Source organism: Schistocerca gregaria, chromosome 6 (genome assembly GCF_023897955.1).
Source record: "Schistocerca gregaria isolate iqSchGreg1 chromosome 6, iqSchGreg1.2, whole genome shotgun sequence".
NCBI lineage: Eukaryota > Metazoa > Arthropoda > Insecta > Orthoptera > Acrididae > Schistocerca > Schistocerca gregaria.
In genome coordinates this window covers 249,698,535-249,716,902 of record NC_064925.1, presented here as the reverse complement: position 1 = coordinate 249,716,902, position 18,368 = coordinate 249,698,535, and the positions used below count along the sequence as shown (strand labels likewise).

The window sequence follows — 18,368 nt, the reverse complement described above, 5'->3', positions numbered from 1 at the left end:
TGCAAGGACTCAAGTTTATAACCTTGTGACATATACTTTTGAGCTTTCATGAAGTTCCATTATGGCACAGACTCCAGAGCAAAATTTAAATTAAATTCTTGAACATGTTATTCGATTAAAAAAGTATTCTATGTTGGCCTGAAGCTGTGATTCTGAATCCCGTGAGGAATCTCGCTACAACTCTTCTTACATCCCGTTGATCTTTCTATAAAGTTGCTATGAAAACAAACGCCTTCTTTTTTTTATTATCTATTGCCTTTAGATAATTACGTGACGAATTTATACTTTCCTTCTGTAACAAATTTCATGTGTGTTTGATCTTTTGAACATCCTTCTGCACCTATCGATTGTGTCGTAAAATTTTCTAACGCCAAATTAGACGTACTAGTCTCTGATCAAATAATATCTTACTCTGTCGGTCCTACCATTTTTTAAATTTTTTTCGCATGAAAATGAAATAGTAACGCAATTACGGAACTTCAGCAAATGTATACACTTTGAAATTTTAATTAGGTTAGTACCAGTACGATAACCTCATTTTTAAGGATCCTGGTGTATTCATGTTTATTCCTCTAAAAGCTTTGTTGTTGTTGTTGTTGTTGTTGTTGTTGTGGTCTTCAGTCCTGAGACTGGTTTGATGCAGCTCTCCTTGCTGCTCTATCCTGTGCAAGCTTCTTCATCTCCCAGAACCCACTGCAACCCACATCCTTCTGAATCTGCTTAGTGTAGTCATCTCTTGGTCTCCCTCGACGATTTTTACCCTCTACGCTGCCCTCCAATACTAAATTTGTGATCCCTTGATACCTCAGAACATGTCCTACCAACCGATCCCTTCTTCTGGTCAAGTTGTGGCACAAACTTCTCTTCTCCCCAGTCCTATTCAATACTTCCTCATTAGTTATGTGATCTACCCATCTAATCTTCAGCATTCTTCGGTAGCACCACATTTCGAAAGCTTCTATTCTCTTCTTGTCCAAACTATTTATCGTCCATGTTTCCTAAAAGCTTTATAAATATAAAAAGAAACATGACTGTTAGTTTCGAGAACACAGGAGTTTCTTAGCCCTCATCCTGAAGTACAATGTGCATCTAAAATATTAACTGAATCGATCACTATCCAAACAGAAACATGTAATACAAGTGGTGATTCTGCGGTTAAATGTAAATATAGAACCTGTGTAATAAATGTCACTTCATCATCTTGGGCTGAAGCTCTTTTCTTCCATGTTTGCTTTAACAATATGTATGTTTTTGGATAAGGTCCGCCTTTAGCAAAACACATTTTTTGTTTTTAAACCCAGACATGTTTCACTGCAGTTGCAGCATCTTCAGTGGGCTTTTATTTTCCATCTGTTAAAGATAAAGAGTGTTCTTTGCTATTTGTATACATGTAGCTATTTGTTTTTTAAATCGTGATTACAGATATTTGAAAAAACATAAATTACGAATTCATAGCTTTTTATCACATGGTGTGGTTTTTCTGATTTGTTGTCTTTCTACAGTGACTGTTTTTTTGCACAGTTTGTCATCTGCAACCACTTATACCTTAAAGTAGACAAATTGTTTGACAAAAATTACGATTTGAAAACTTGTTATTTCTATGTCTGAAATTATTTAATTCCACGTGTGTGTCTATTTACATAATGTTTCGCTTACATTTTCCTTTTAATCATCTTCATCACTGTCAAACACTATATACTGAATTGTCACTGTCACTGTAACTGTTTCACTGCTTTACCATCTGTAAAAACAAATATGGCGGGCAGTGGAACAATTGAAGGTGTAAAAACAAGATGTCTGACAGTGGAACAGTTGAAGGTATTCCTGGCAGTTGGTCTGAATCTTTCAGAGGTGTTTGTGATTTTTGTTCTCTTTTTGTGTGTGTGTGTGTGTGTGTGTGTGTGTGTGTGTGTCAGTGTTTGAAAAGGAAGTTGCATAATGGACGATAATATCTGTTATGCAGTTATCTGTATGAATGTTATCACCACAACGATGAACTCAAATCATTAACAGCTAATAAAAGTGTGAAGCAAGCTGCCTTCAGTAGTATTATTTGCACTAATAGTTTATTTTATGAAAAAACTGTAAGCATCAATCTATAAATATGAATCTAACTAAACTACTGTAAATACGTATTGCAAGTACACAGGACAAGTTTAACTGTATTTTATATAACTGTTTTTTTATATCAGAAATCCATCACATAGTAACACACGGTAGTTGGCGTCATTACATTTTCCTAGCGTAAACGTTTTAAAAAGAGGGAGCTCTCCTTGCTTCCATCCAACAATGTTCCCATTCAACGCTCACAGAATCTGATTTAAGAAGTTGCTGTTATTGAGGTTTTCAGCAGCATGAGTCCTAGGTTATTTTACAAACTACGGTGTAGCAAACATGCAGCGAAGTAGGGTTACCTCCTCTACCTGTGACGATCTCTGCGCACGTCTGCATTCGGACTAACTACCCGCAGCCACAAACACTTTACAGACTCACAGGACAGCCTATGCAACAGTCATAGCAATTCACAAATCATTCAGTAAGTTGTCAGGAGATGGACTGGAAACCTAATTATTGTTGCTCTCCGTCTCATATGTAACGCAAAGTGGAGTACTACTTAATGTGGTAGAGTGCTCGCAATTGCCGGCCTCTGTGACCGAGCGGTTCTAGGCGCTTCAGTCAGGAACAGCGCTGCTGTTACGGTCGCATGTTCGAATCCTGCCTCGGGCATGGATGTGTGTGATGTCCTTAGGTTAGTTAGATCTAAGTAGGTCTACGTGTAGGGGACTGATGACCTCAGTTGTGGAGTCCCATGGTGCTTAGAGCCATTTGAACCATTTTTTGCTAGCAATTACACTTGGATAATTCCTGCGCATATAGTATGGTAACCTAAAAAAGCCGTTAGTGTGACTATCAGGAACTAAATTAAGAACTCGAGGAAATGTGTAAAACTGTGCCTTTTTGGGGGTTAGTCTGTCCTGGACGTACTGCAAATAGAGAATTTCCTTTTTTTTTTAGGCAAAGCATCAGCAACAGTAATATTGTACTCATTGTGAGTAGATGATTCAAACAACTATACGATCAGAATGGTATGGGCGCTCAGCAAGTAAATGCTGTCCCGTTGTCTGGCTTCTTTCAACGGTGGTAGCGGTGGCGCACTAAGTCTTGTGCTGACGACCTGAGTCATTGTCTCTTCTTATCGGTAACAACACTGATTAAGCTCTACCTACACTCCTGGAAATGGAAAAAAGAACACATTGACACCGGTGTGTCAGAACCATCATACTTGCTCCGGACACTGCGAGAGGGCTGTACAAGCAATGATCACACGCACGGCACAGCGGACACACCAGGAACCGCGGTGTTGGCCGTTGAATGGCGCTAGCTTCGCAGCATTTGCGCACCGCCGCCGTCAGTTTCAGCCAGTTTGCCGTGGCATACGGAGCTCCATCGCAGTCTTTAACACTGGTAGCATGCTGCGACAGCGTGGACGTGAACCGGATGTGCAGTTGACGGACTTTGAGCGAGGGCGTATAGTGGGCATGCGGGAGGCCGGGTGGACGTACCGCCGAATTGCTCAACACGTGGGGCGTGAGGTCTCCACAGTACATCGATGTTGTCGCCAGTGGTCGGCGGAAGGTGCACATGCCCGTCGACCTGGGACCGGACCGCAGCGACGCACGGATGCACAGCAAGACCGTAGGATCCTAAGCAGTTCCGTAGGGGACCGCACCGCCACTTCCCAGCAAATTAGGGACACTGTTGCTCCTGGGGTATCGGCGAGGATCATTCGCAACCGTCTCCATGAAGCTGGGCTACGGTCCCGCACACCGTTAGGCCGTCTTCCGCTCACGCCCCAACATCGTGCAGCCCGCCTCCAGTGGTGTCGCGACAGGCGTGAATGGAGGGACGAATGGAGATGTGTCGTCTTCAGCGATGAGAGTCGCTTCTGCCTTGGTGCCAATGATGGTCGTATGCGTGTTTGGCGCCGTGCAGGTGAGTGCCACAATCAGGACTGCATACGACCGAGGCACACAGGGCCAACACCCGGCATCATGGTGTGGGGAGCGATCTCCTACACTGGCCGTACACCTCTGGTGATCGTCGAGGGGACACTGAATAGTGCACGGTACATCCAAACCGTCATCGAACCCATCGTTCTACCATTCCTGGAGCGGCAAGGGAACTTGCTGTTCCAACAGGACAATGCACGTCCGCATGTATCCCGTGCCACCCAACGTGCTCTAGAAGGTGTAAGTCAACTACCCTGGCCAGCAAGATCTCCTGATCTGTCCCCCATTGAGCAAGTTTGGGACTGGATGAAGCGTCGTCTCACGCGGTCTGCACGTCCAGCATGAACGCTGGTCCAACTGAGGCGCCAGGTGGAAATGGCATGGCAAGCCGTTCCACAGGACTACATCCAGCATCTCTACGATCGTCTCCATGGGAGAATAGCAGCCTGCATTGCTGCGAAAGGTGGATATACACTGTACTAGTGCCGACATTGTGCATGCTCTGTTGCCTGTGTCTATGTGCCTGTGGTTCTGTCAGTGTGATCATGTGATGTATCTGACCCCAGGAATGTGTCAATAAAGTTTCCCCTTCCTGGGACAATGAATTCACGGTGTTCTTATTTGAATTTCCAGGAGTGTATTTCATCCAGTTCCGCAAGCTAGAATCCACTAGGCCCATATTTTTGAATAGCAATACCTACCGTGCTACACTGCCTCACATTGCCCTCAAGAGCAAGCAGAGGGTGGAACCAAAAACGCCTAACATTAAAAAGAAACACCTGTCTATCTGCTCAACCTAGTACTCGATGCTCAGGATAAGTAAATTATTGCCCACGTTGCTGTTAAATTACATACCACTGTTTGCCAAATATATCCCAAAATCAAGCTAACAAAGTTGCTGGTATTTGGCACCAGCTTGAATAATTTGATATGAATAACGTAGTTCTTAATTCATGAGATTTTAATGATACAGGAATGACTATGGAGTTCGTCACTGTGAAAGTTACGAGTACATTAATTCTGCGGATAACTGCATAACAAATATTACCATCTTCTATGCACCTAAAGAGATATTGGTTGTACAGGGTGTTCCAAAAAGGTGTCGAATACTTTGACAGTAGATAGTACTCATCGAAACAAGAAAAATAAGTCCGATAAACATGGGTCCAAAACCGCATACTTTTTGAGATAAACACGTGTTTATTGGAAGGGCTGCTCGATGCTTGGTTACGGGTATTACACTACTGGCCATTAAAATTGCTACACCAAGAAGAAAGGCTTATGATAAACGGGTATTCATTGGACAAATATATTATACTAGAACTGACATATGATTACATTTTCACGCAATTTGGGTGCATAGATCTTGATAAATCAGTACCCAGAACAACCACCTCTGGCTGTAATAACGGCCTTGATATGCCTGGGCATTGAGTCAAACAGAGCTTGGATGTCGTGTATAGGTACAGCTGCCCATGCAGCTTCAACGCAATACCACAGTTCATCAAGAGTAGTGACTGGCGTATTGTGATGAGCCTGTTGCTCGGCCACCATTGACCAGACGTTTTCAATTGGTGAGAGAACTGGAGACTATGCTGGCCAGGGTAGCAGTCGAACATTTTCCGTATCCAGAAAGGCCCGTACAGGACCTGCAACATGTGGTCGTGCATTATCCTTCTGAAATGTAGGGTTTCGCAGGGATCAAATGATAGAGCAATGGGTCGTAACACATCTGAAATATAACGTCCACTGATCAAAGTGCCGTCAATGCGAACAAGAGGTGGCCAAGACGTGTAACCAATGGTACCCCACACCATCACGCCGGGTGATACGCCAGTATGGCGATGACGAATACATGCTTCCAATGGGCGTTCATCGTGATGTCGCCAAACACGGATGCGACCATCATGATGCTGTAAACAAAACAGGGATTCATCCAAAAAAAATGGCGTTTTGCCATTCGTGCACTCAGGTTCTTCGTTGAGTACACCATCGCAGGCGCTCCTGTCTATGATGCAGCGTCAAGGGTAACTGCAGCCATGGTCTCTGAGCTAAAAGTCCATGCTGCTGCAAACGTCGTCGAACTGTTCGTGCAGATGACTGTTGTCTTGCAAACGTCCCCATCTGTTGATTCAGGGATCGAGACGTAGCTGCACGATCCGTTACAGCCATGCTGATAAGATGCCTGTCATCTTGACTGCTAGTGATACAAGGCCGTTGGGATGCAGCACGGCGTACCGTATTACCCTCCTGAACCCACCGATTCCATATTCTGCTAACAGTCATTGGATCTCGACCGACGCGAGCAGCAATGTCGCGATACGCTAAACCCCAATCGTGATAAGCTACAATCCGACCTTTATCAAAGTCGGGAACGTGATGGTACGGATTTCTCCTCCTTACACGAGGCATCACAACAATGTTTCACCAGGCAACGCCGGTCAACTGCTGTTTGCGTGTGAGAAACCGGTTGGAAACGTTCCTCATGTCAGCACGTTGTAGGTGTCGCCACTGACTCCAACCTTGTGTGAATGCTCTGAAAAGCTAATCATTTGCGTTTCACAGTATCTTCTTCCTGTCGAATAAATTTCGCGTATGTAGCACGTCATCTTCGTGGTGGAGTAATTTTAATGGCCAGTAGTGTAGCTCAGTCGTTACACTCGCGCTCCGTCACGTGTGTCGGCAGGACATTACCACAATTAGGTGGTCTCAAGTCGGTTGTGTGGTTCGAGTTGCGTTGTAGGCTACGTTACTTTTCGTCGTGTTTGTGTGCCTTACTTGTACATTACTGTCTACCGCGGATACGAACATGGTGTTTTACCTTTTTCCAAAGGCGGATTCAATTAAGTGTTTACTGTTATTGCGCATTTTATATGTACAAATGGTGTACTACATTTACATTTTCTCTCTTCCACCACTCGTTGCCAATGGAAGCCTGCTGCTCTACAAGTGAAATGGCGGATATGATATTCTGCCGTGGTTTAGCAAAAGGACGTAACCTGCTAGCCGGAGCCCTCTACGTCGAAAAATATTCACAGAGTGCCCTCATTTCTAGCGTTTGAAGGACACACATACCATTGCACATCGGAAGACAGTGGAAGGCCCCGCACATTCCGCACACCTGACATGGAAGACCATGCAGCCCCTAAGACTATTTTGGCAGACAGCGGTTCTGTCAATGGCTATTACAAAATTATGCTGCAGATCCACTGTTCACATCCACGAGTTTATTTACTGATGAGGCAAGACTCACAAGAGATGGTGTTGTTAATTTTCATAACAAGCATCTACGTACAGATATAAATCCCCAAGTAATTCAGAAGAGAGGTCATCGACGATTCTCAAACAACATATGGCAGACGTGCTTGGAGACAGGTTAATGGGGCCGTACATGCTACCACAAAGGTTAACTGTGGCGCATTATCTGGACTTTCTCATTAATTAACTACCTTGCTAGTGGCTGTGTCACTGCAGCAACGAATACAATTTTGGTTCATGCATGATGGCGCACCAGCACACACTCGGCACAATGTCCGCGAACATCTAACGCAGAAATTTCAGGACCGCTGCATTGATCAGGTGGCTGAGGTAGGAGGGGGGAGCGTACATTGGCCTGCTCGTTCCCCAGACCTCAATACCCTAGACTTTTGGTTATGGGAACAGTTGAAGGAATTGGTCTACGCCACGTCAATCAACAATGTGCGAACACTACAGGATTGCATCTTCAGTGTGTGCCGCCAGGTACAACAGCTACCGAGTATTCTTCAAAGTGTGCATTATTCCTTACGCAGGAGGGCTTTGTCATGAATGGACGCCACGTTGAACACCTCCTGTAAACACGTTTTTATCGCGAAGAAGTATGCATTTCTGAACCCATGTTTTTCTCGTTTCAAAGAGTAATAAGTCTTAAAGTATTCGACACTTATTTTAACACCCTGTCTATGTTACTTTTAGTAAAACAATCAGCTCGCTGTTCTGATATATGGTGACCATTGGTTATTTCAAGTAATAGGCACTGCACTCAGATTCACATATCGAATACACATAAAAAAAGTTTTGCATCACCTCGGTTCCGAGAGTTCGGGAACCTGTACAGAAAATTGGAATAGAGATCAACATAAACATCATTTCCGCCCTTTTATTGCTCATGAAAACCACACATTGCATGTTGTACCACCATACAGCGAGACCTTCAGAGTTGGTGATCCACATTGCTGTACACACCCGTACCTCTAATACCCAGTAGCACATCCTCTTGCATTGATGCATCCCTGTATTCGTCATGGCATACTATCCACACGTTCATCAGGGCACCGTTGGTCCACATTGCCTCACTCCTCAATGGCGATTCGGTGTAGGTCACTCAGAATGGTTCGTGGATCACGTTGTCCATAAACAGCCCTTTTCAATCTATCCCAGGCATGTTTGACAGGGTTCATGTCTGGAGAACATGTTGGCCACTCTAGTCAAGCGATGTCGTTATCCTGAAAGAAGTCATTCACAAGATGTGCAGGATGGGGGCGCGGATTTTCGTCCATGAAGACAAATACCTCGACAATATGCTCGACTATTGGCATTCAAGTATCGTACAGTTGTTATGGGGCCTTCCATGACCACCAAAGGCGTACGTCAGCCTCATATAATGCCACCCCACAGCAGCAGGGAACCCCCACCTTGCTGAACTCGCTGGACAGTGTGTCTAAGGCATTCAGCCCGACCGGGTTGCCTTCAAACAAGTCTCCGACGAGTGTCCGGTTGAAGGTATATGCGACATTCATCGATGAAGAGAACGTGATGAATGACTTCAAGTTAGTCCTCGAGGTGGCCAGCCAGTGGCCGGGATTTATGTCAAACAGTGTACATGTAAAGATGAAAGAAAATATATTAATTCTCAATTATAGTTGCCTGTTTCTATGGTGCTTCATTCTTCCATGTTTATCACTGAAATGTAAGGTTTTATATATGTGTACACTATTTAGCTTCTTTGTTTCATCATCTACGTAAAATTTTGGAAATTTGAGGTAAGGTCATATGGGACCAAACTGCTGAGGTCATCGGTCCCTAAGCTTACGCACTACTTAATCTAACTTAAACTAACTTACACTAAGGACAACACACACACCCATACCCGATGGAGGACTTGAACCTCTGACGCGGGAAGCCGCGCGGGCCACGATGAGGTGCCTCAGACCTCACGACTACCCCGCGTGGCCATCATCTTTGTCTTCTTTTTAACGATAATAATAACAACAATAATAATAAGAATAACAGTAATAATACTACTAACACTAATGATAGTAGTAGTAGTAGTAGTAGTAGTAGTAGTACTGCTACTGTTACTATTAAAATTTTATAACAAGCAAGACAGTGTTTCTTGTAGATCCTGCAGCTAAGTCAGTAACAACACATACAGTTTTTAATCATATATGCTTACAATAAAGTAATTTTATTTGTCATTAACTTAATTTGCTTTTATCACATTAAATGGGTGAGTTTCCTGATGCTCACCAACAACTAAACAAATTCTTCTCATCATTCAATTAGGTTGAGGAGATCCTTGATATGCTTCGTCTCAGTGGAGCAAAGGCTACACAGACACTACGACTGTCTGGTGGGGAGAGGAAGAGACTGTCAATAGCACTGGAACTCATTAACAACCCACCAGTTATATTCCTGGATGAACCTACAACGTATGTACTGTTATTTTAAATATGTTTGAAACCTTTGTACATTATTGATTTCATTTCCAACATTGTGTATTCAAGTGCAGGATCAAAACATTATTTTATGTTGAGATTCCAGTCATACTTGATGATCCTCATTGCAGTTGGATACTAATTAGCAGCACTTTGGCATGTAATAAGGAGAACTAAAAAAGGACCATGTGACATAAAATAATAATGGAAAATGATTGCAGAGAAAATAGTGCATTTCCTCCTGAAATCCAAACATAAATTTTGTTCAGTATTCACATACTTTTATGTAACAACTACATGTACAAACAAAGAAAGAATTATCTTTTCCCTGTGTAAAATATATTTTAAAATTACTGATTTCTAAGATTTCTTCAATTGAATATAATTCACTGGACATGAATCAAGTTTTTAATACTTTCTTATAAAGGGTCAAGCAAATGAAAACAAAATGCTCACCACAATGGGACCATGGAATGATTCCATTCAAAGGTAATCACCACACATGTTAAGATATTTATCCCACTGGGAGATGAGACAATCAGCTCCTGTTCCATAAAACATGGTCAGCCACTGACAGATCCATAACCACCCACACTCTTGCAGTTCCGCATCTGACTGATACTGACACCCATGAACGTCTTTCTTTAGGTCACCAAAGATGTAAAACTCACACAGTGAAAGATGCAGGCTGTATGGAGGATGTTGCAGTGTTTTCAAACCAAATCACTGAAGGTTAGCCCTCATCTGATTGGCAGCGTGGGGTGTGAGCATTATCATGCAACACAACGATTCCACCTGGCAGCCTTACTGGACATTTTGACTTTATGTTGTGTTGCAGTTTCTGCAAAGTGTCTTCATAGAATAGTATACTGATAGTGGTTCCACACTTATATAACTTGAGGAGCAGAGGGCCCATCGGCCCCACCAGTTGAAGAAGAAAGCAAGCCATTACGACCTTACCAGGGTCTCACACCATTGCAGTCAACTCCCTACACCATATGGAATGGCAATGTCCACACAGTACCAGTGGCAAATGATTCTGAGCAACTCCCTTGTCAATACTTCACGTGCTTCCACCAGTTCGCACAATAACATTTCACTGTTATGTTATCTGGCGTATCTATTTCCATTTGAGAATTTACTGAAGACTCCCTCTGAATTTCTGAACATCAATATTTCTTTAGGAATTCATCATGAAGCTCTTTCAAATTTACACCAGAATTTGAAATGCCATTCACTCTGCAAACTACAGCACCTTTTAAATGTCTCACAAAAAAAGTGTTCCTATGCCAACCAAGAGACCAGGAACATGTCCATAAATTCCTGTATGAACAACTTGGGTTCACATTAGTTGGAAGATTGAAACAATTAAACTTGTGACATGTAATGAAGCCACTGAGTGAACAGGGAAGTGTTCTGCTACACTTTAAGGCAACTTTAAAACTTCTTGTAAGTATCAAGCAATGTCTCATCACCAAAATTATTATGGGCCATCTGCTCCTGTCGAAATAAATCATGCAGTTTTTACGCAGCAGTCAGCATACAATTTGTATCTGCTACATCATTACTAAAATTAGTACACTGATCTCACATTATAGTATCACTTATACTAGTCAGTTTCTTACACAGTCCATTCATGTACTGCTTGCATTAGCTCTAATTGCCCAATGAAATTGCAACAGTTATTTTCATTGGCTTCCAACCTTTTTGCAATTTGTAGCTGATTCTTTTGTGCATGTTTCACAGCTTTTGTGATCACTACCAACTTCTGAATCTATCTGTGAAACAATGGCTTGCAACTGTACACTTAACTGGACAAAGTATTTATTTATTGTCTTGTTTTACTTATGATTTCAACTTTGAAATTTTCATTGGCACATAGATTAGCACATTATCAATCTTTTATTTTACATTTTAATCTCTGTTTTTACACTGCAATTTGTCATATAAATCTCAGTTTTTATACTGGAATTTACCTTAGCAATATTGGCATTTATCTTGACATTATCCTTTTGCAGTTCAGTATTTAGATTACTTAATATCTCAGTTAATGACAACATTAAAACATTTTTGTTCATCAGGTCTGACATCGGGAAATACCAATTCCTCCACTGATTCTATCATTACATGACTGTCATCAGTACAACTAGGTACAGAATTGCTAAGCTCAAGCACAATTGGTTCCTTTTTAACTTGAGCTAATGAAAAAAGACTTGGAGATTTGGTGACAGTTTCATTTCCATATTGTTAACAAGCAGAGTACATATCAGGATTCAAATCTTCAGTAGTGCTAAGTTTGCTTGTAATTCTATCAATATCAGAGATACCTTCTATGTAGGGTCTACTGGGTCCCTATTACTATCATCCATTCTGTTCTGTCAAGTGTGTCCAGCAGTTTGAAAAGTATTTGAGCACTTAGCTTGTGATTCCTTCTCCATAGCTTGCAGAAGCAGAGTCAGTCTTCACTTCTAGGGTGGGTTGTCATACCACTGCATGTTCCCAGAACTGCAACTCACTGCATACAGCATGTCTCTAGCAGGCCCTTGGCTTCAGCTATATGTCTCCTCCACAAGTTTACCAAATGGGAATCTTATCTTCCATCAATCAGAGTGGTGAACAGTCTGCCAGAGCTCTCTCTTTTTGACTTTAAAAAGGATGAGCCAAAAATCTAACTATTCCATCTCAGGGTTGCTTTTAAAACTCTTCTGCTTGTAGAATTCTCTACAGACTAATTACCCTAATTGATTACATAGCAGCATTCAACTCTACTTCCCAGCAACATGATGTGTCAATTTGTGATGTTATTCTGTACTTCTCACTAATTATTAGGATATTCTTAGTGCATACAGCAAGAATTACACTGATCAGAAACCTCTCATACTATCTGGCCATTCATAATTACTACAGCAGTTTAACTGACTAGGATTAATATGCATCATGTACATCAGAACAAACTGCCTGTAACTGTAAGTGGTGCAGATAGAGACCTAACTTTTTGGTTCTGGGTACTCGCAGTCCATCTATATGTACTTGACCTGTTACAGCTTGCCAGCCTGGGTTGCTTCTTATGTAGTGGTCTTTCTGGCGTGGTGTGATTAGTGTTTTCAATATCAGAACACAACTAAGGAAGATGTTCATACACCATAAATAAATAACACGCTGCTCTGGTAAAAAAACACTGTACCGTTGAGACTCTACATCAACCAATAGTTTGATGTAGATTAGTAACAAGAAAAATGCTGAGATACAATTTCCACACACTAGAATTCGTGGAGTCTCTACAGTAGACACTTATTCTTAATGATCATAAAACTGTTAAAGTTAACTTACTAGCAACTCAGAAATGCTTCTGCCATGCAGGACCTGGAAAAACAAAACACGAATACTGTTCTGAACATACTTGGCTACAAGATACATGATATTCTGCAAGATAATAAAATTGCTGACCTACATAGCTGCAACCAGAAGCTCATCAGTGATGATTTAATACAAAATGGAAAAGTTCACAATAAGATAATAAGCGCCATTTGACTTCACCAACAGAAAGATGATAGATGACATAAAGACATGGCTCATGCTTTGTTCATTTCTGCTACCAATGTCTACATCTGTAGGTATTGTCACCATCAAAATTGTAACTTCGCTACACCAAGTAAAGTCAATGTGTATTTGATTATTCATATTCTAACTTAGTTCACATAAAATGAACAGTTACAAAGCTTATTGCATAATTGGAGCAGACTTAGCCAAGACTTGACACCTTCTGCCTCAAATAATTGCCTGTGACTCCTGTTTACAGCTTTTCTGCCAATTGTGATGTCAGACACATCACTTTTTCTAACATTTAAACTTTTCATGTTATTACATCTATGCTGGTTTCTCCAGTGGCAAATCTTTGATAACACAGCTTGAAATAATTTGACAACAACAGTAACTCATTAAAAATGTAATTTCCTGGATGGACTACATTTTTTTCCCTGGTTTCAGTGCTTGAGATGACACCACACTCTTGATGCTAAGGGATGTCTGTCTGCACAAACTGCTCATTAGTTTTAGTTTTTCCCTTCGTATCTTCACACCAAGACTCCAGAAACCTTCTGACAATCCGTTCTAGCTGCTTCACAGGTGCCTTACATTTTACCAGGTCCTCAGCAGCCCATCCCACAACAATGGTTGGGCTCAGTCTCCGTGCTCACCAGTGAATTCTGATGCTAATGCTCAATTAATATTTAAATATCTGCCAATCCAAAGATCAAATTACAATGTGTTTTGGACCAATCAGTCTCAAATTTAAGAATGAACACATTAAAGATAATTTTCATTATTGTTCCTTCTCTTAATCTAATGACTTGACTCTGTAACTTAAATAGTGGACAACAAGTGTGATCAGTGAGGTAGCAAATCACTGCCACATCTCAAGATGAATGGTTGATTTTCTCTTTCTTTAATTATTTCCATCTTAGAATTTCTGTTAATGAAATGTTTTCTTCTGGATGTTTCAGAGGACTTGATGACTTGTCCAGCTCTCAGTGCATTCTTCTTCTAAAGATGCTTGCCCAGGGAGGACGTACTGTGATCTGCTCAGTGCATACACCAAGTGCACGTCTTTTTGAACTTTTTGATCATGTGTATGTAGTAGCACAAGGCCAGTGTGTTTACCAGGGAGCTGGATTTGACATTGTTCCATTTATGGCATCAGTTGGACTTAACTGCCCAATACACTATAATCCATCAGATTTTGGTAAGTACTATTTGGCAAAACCTTATAATGAAATCAAATTATTATTTCACACAAAATCTCTTCAGTAGTGCCATGGCAAGGACAGTCAACAGTTCAAAGCCTAATACCTAATCTGAATGTCTATAAAAATGGTTTGTTCCTGGGCCCTACGACCACAGGCTGGAGAGCTCCTGAGACCCCACTTGTGCACCACAGCATTTCACCTGGTGTGACCAGTTATTCTGTTCATCCACTCGCTTTTCTTCAGATAAAATCATGGTAGATGGGCAGACAGAACACCTTGATGTTTTATTTTTGCAGCATTCCATCTCTTGCACCAGTCTTCGTACATGTCAGACTTCTTGCTATTTCTTCCATTGTGACATACTGGAGACCATGATATCAAGTGGTCTTGAGGAGGATCATCTAAGACCATATGAACTGGAAGGTCTTGGGGTAGTTGGGGAGACGTAACTTCCTCCATTCTCAATTGGTTGCTTCTTCGCATCACAATTCAGCTTTTGAAATTTACTGATGGTGTGCAGCCAAGGGATCAGTGTGTATTTTAGTGTAACTGTTGTCGTTCTCATTAATCCATTGAAATGGGGCACTATGGTCTGAATGTTACTGTTCAGAAATCAGTGTTTATAGAAGTAACAACCATCTCCTCCATTGCCACTTGTCTCATCTGTTTGTAACCTATAATCTTCTTAAGTCTTTGGTGAAGTCCTGAATCACCATGTGGACCAATGTTCCAAAAATTATGGAACAACAGTTTACTGCAAGACATGAGCGTCAAATTAATTTGAGTTTATTGTTACTGCTGCTGCCCATTTACACCTTAGGAGCACTTGGGATAATTTTGTAAAGTGCTAAAATCAAACATGGAGTTCTGTGAGGAACAGTTACATCCTTGGACTTTTTTCGTAATACACTACTGGCCATTAAAATTGCTACACCATGAAGATGACGTGCTACAGTTGTGAAATTTAACCAACAGGAAGAGGATGCCATGATATGCAAATGATTAGCTTTTCAGACAATTCACACAAGGTTGGCGCCATTGGCAACACCTACAACATGCCGACATGAGGAAAGTTTCCAACCAATTTCTCATACACAAACAGCAGTTGACCGCCATCGCCTGGTGAAATGTTATTGTGATGCCTCGTGTAAAAAGAAGAAATGCATACCATCACGTTTCTGACTTTAATAAAGGTTGGATTGTAGCCTATCGCAACTGCGGTTTATCATATCACGCCATTGATGCTCGCGTTGGTCGAGATCCAATGACTGTTAGCAGAATATGGATCAGTGGGTTCAGGAGGGTAATACGGAATGCCGTGTTGGATACCAATGGCCTCGTATCACTAGCAGTTGAGATGACAGGCACCTTATCTGCATGGCTGTAATGGATCGTGCAGCCATGTCTCAATCCTTGAGTCAACAGATGGTGACGTTTGCAAGACAACAACCATCTGCACGAACAGATCAATGACATTTGCAGCAGCATGGACCATCAGCTCATACACCATTGCTGCGGTTACCCTTGATGCTACATCACAGACAGGAGCGCCTGCGATGGTGTACTGGGTGCACAAATGGCAAAATGTCATTTTTTCAGATGAATCCAGGTTCTGTTTACAGCATCATGATGGTCGCATCTGTGTTTGGCGACACTGTGGTGAATGCACATTGGAAGCGTGTATTCATCATAGCCATACTGGCATATCACCCGATGTGATGTTATGGGCTGCCATTTGTTACATGTCTCGGTCACCTCTTGTTCGCATTGGTGCCACTTTGTACAGTGGACGTTACATTTCAGATGTGTTACGACCCATGGCTCTACCCTTCATTCGATCACTGCAAAACCCTACATGTTGCATGTCCTGTACGGGCCCTTCTGGATACAGAAAATGTTCGACTGCTGCCCTGGCCAGCACATTCTCCAGATCTCTCACCAATTAAAAACGTCTGGTCAATGGTGGCCGAGCAACTGGCTCATCACAATGCACCAGTTACTACTCTTGATGAACTGTGGTATCGTGTTGAAGCTGCATGGGCAGCTGTAGCTGTACACGCCATCCAAGCTAGGTTTGACTCAATGCCCAAGCGTATCAAGGCCGTTATTACTGCCAGAGGTGGTTGTTCTGGGTACTGATTTCTCAAGATCTATGCACCCAAATTGCGTGAAAATGTAATCATGTCAGTTAGAGTATAATATATTTGTCCAATGAATACCCGTTTATCATCTGCATTTCTTCTTGGTGTAGCAATTTTAATGGCCAGTAGTGTATAAATTTTTCTGCAAATTTAACTGTCTTTGTTTATAACATGGCAAGAACAACAGAATATTGGAGACTAATTACAGTTATAGACTGCTCTTGTGGAGTAGATTTATGCATCACTGGCTACTGTCGCAGAGGGTCTGGACTGAATTCTTGGTGATGACTTCAGGTTCCTCTATGGGTATAATGTTCTGTAAAGGGTTCTACAGCACTCGTGCTGCTAAAGTAGAGTCAAAGGATATTTATTAATCAAAACTGTCCTCAACCCAAAGGTTGGTTTGAACAATGCAGTGTTTTAATAGCCCTTGCCTTCCTTTGATTTTTTAACTGACTCATCCAGCCAGTCAGTTATTTCTGCTGTTTAAATTGGAGTCAGAATTATTGTGTGACTTAGCATTTTCCACATATACAAATCATTGCATGAGATAAAAAAGTGATAAGAGACAAAAAAATTCTAGGGAGAAACCTTTCACCAGTGAACCACATGATATTTATAAGGAGAGATCAAAAAGTTTCCATTTGAAGTCTGTACAATCCAAAATTGGCATACCAATTAGGCAAAATCACTGTGATCATTGAGGTAATAGTACCACTGATACACCAGGTTGAAGATAAGTGACTAATAAAACGCTATGTCTTACTGCACGAAGAAGTCTGTAAAAGCCTGCTGCACATTCTTTTCTGACAGGAATTGCCGATCCTTCAAGACCCTTTTTTAAGGGACTGAAGGCATAATAATCCCATGGGGAGAGATGAAGATTATAGAGTAGCTGCTGATGTCCCCATTTGACTTGGCGTAACTTGTGTGTTATGATATTTACAATGTGAGGACATGTGTTATCACGAAGTAGCAGCACCCCTTGTTGTAGTTTTCCTAATCACTTTGACATAATTATGCACTGTAATTTCTCCAGCATTACACACCACCATTTTCCAATGGATGTCTATTGGTGTTCATACTTCTGTAGCCAAAAGAAAGTTTTTCCCGCATTTGGAAGAACACTATCATAGTTCACATTTCTGCATTTATCGCACACACGTTGGAAAGGCATGAAAGCCACACTAATTCCTTGCCTGTATGTTGTTGCTTATATATCCACATCAGAGTCATCCTCCTTTGCATATATACTGCAGCAATGGCCTTACATGGAAAGTTTTTGATCACCCCTTATATTTATAATAGCTAATCGACAACACATTTCTGTCAGCTGTTTTTCTTGATAAGCTGTGCATTATCTCAGGTTGCATCCCTGAAGGTTCTTCTCTTCATGGTGGGTTCTGCAGAACATGATGTTTGTAAGAACAAATCATTTAAATAGGTTGCTTGTCTCCATATATTGTAAGCTATCTATGTAACTAGATGACCCTCCGCCACACACCGTCAGGTGGCTTGCGGAGTATGGATGTAGATGTAGATGTAGATGTAATTTCCAAATTTATTTTTCACATTATGTAAACAACTTGATTGCATAAAAGAGTATAGCTGTCTTAACAGTTAAGATACTTTTTTATGAGAAATACTGCTTTTCGGTGCAACAACAATTTAAATATAATAATTATGCTACTACAATTATTGATTTGTATTAAATCCCACTTTATTCTATAATCATTGTTCTGTCATAATTTATTTTTAAGCAGCTCCATTTTCTAT

The 18,368-nt window shown here is 41.4% G+C and overlaps 1 protein-coding gene across 1 annotated transcript in view; it reads left to right on the top strand.

Annotated features, from left to right (window-relative positions):
* The window catches only part of LOC126278946 (ATP-binding cassette subfamily G member 4-like), a 443,572-nt gene that overhangs the window by 400,984 nt on the left and 24,220 nt on the right, over positions 1 to 18,368 (top strand). Inside the window, exons 4-5 of the mRNA XM_049979224.1 lie at positions 9,555 to 9,700; positions 14,209 to 14,447. Of these exons, the coding sequence (XP_049835181.1) occupies positions 9,555 to 9,700; positions 14,209 to 14,447 (385 nt within the window). The remainder of the gene's footprint in view (positions 1 to 9,554; positions 9,701 to 14,208; positions 14,448 to 18,368) is intronic.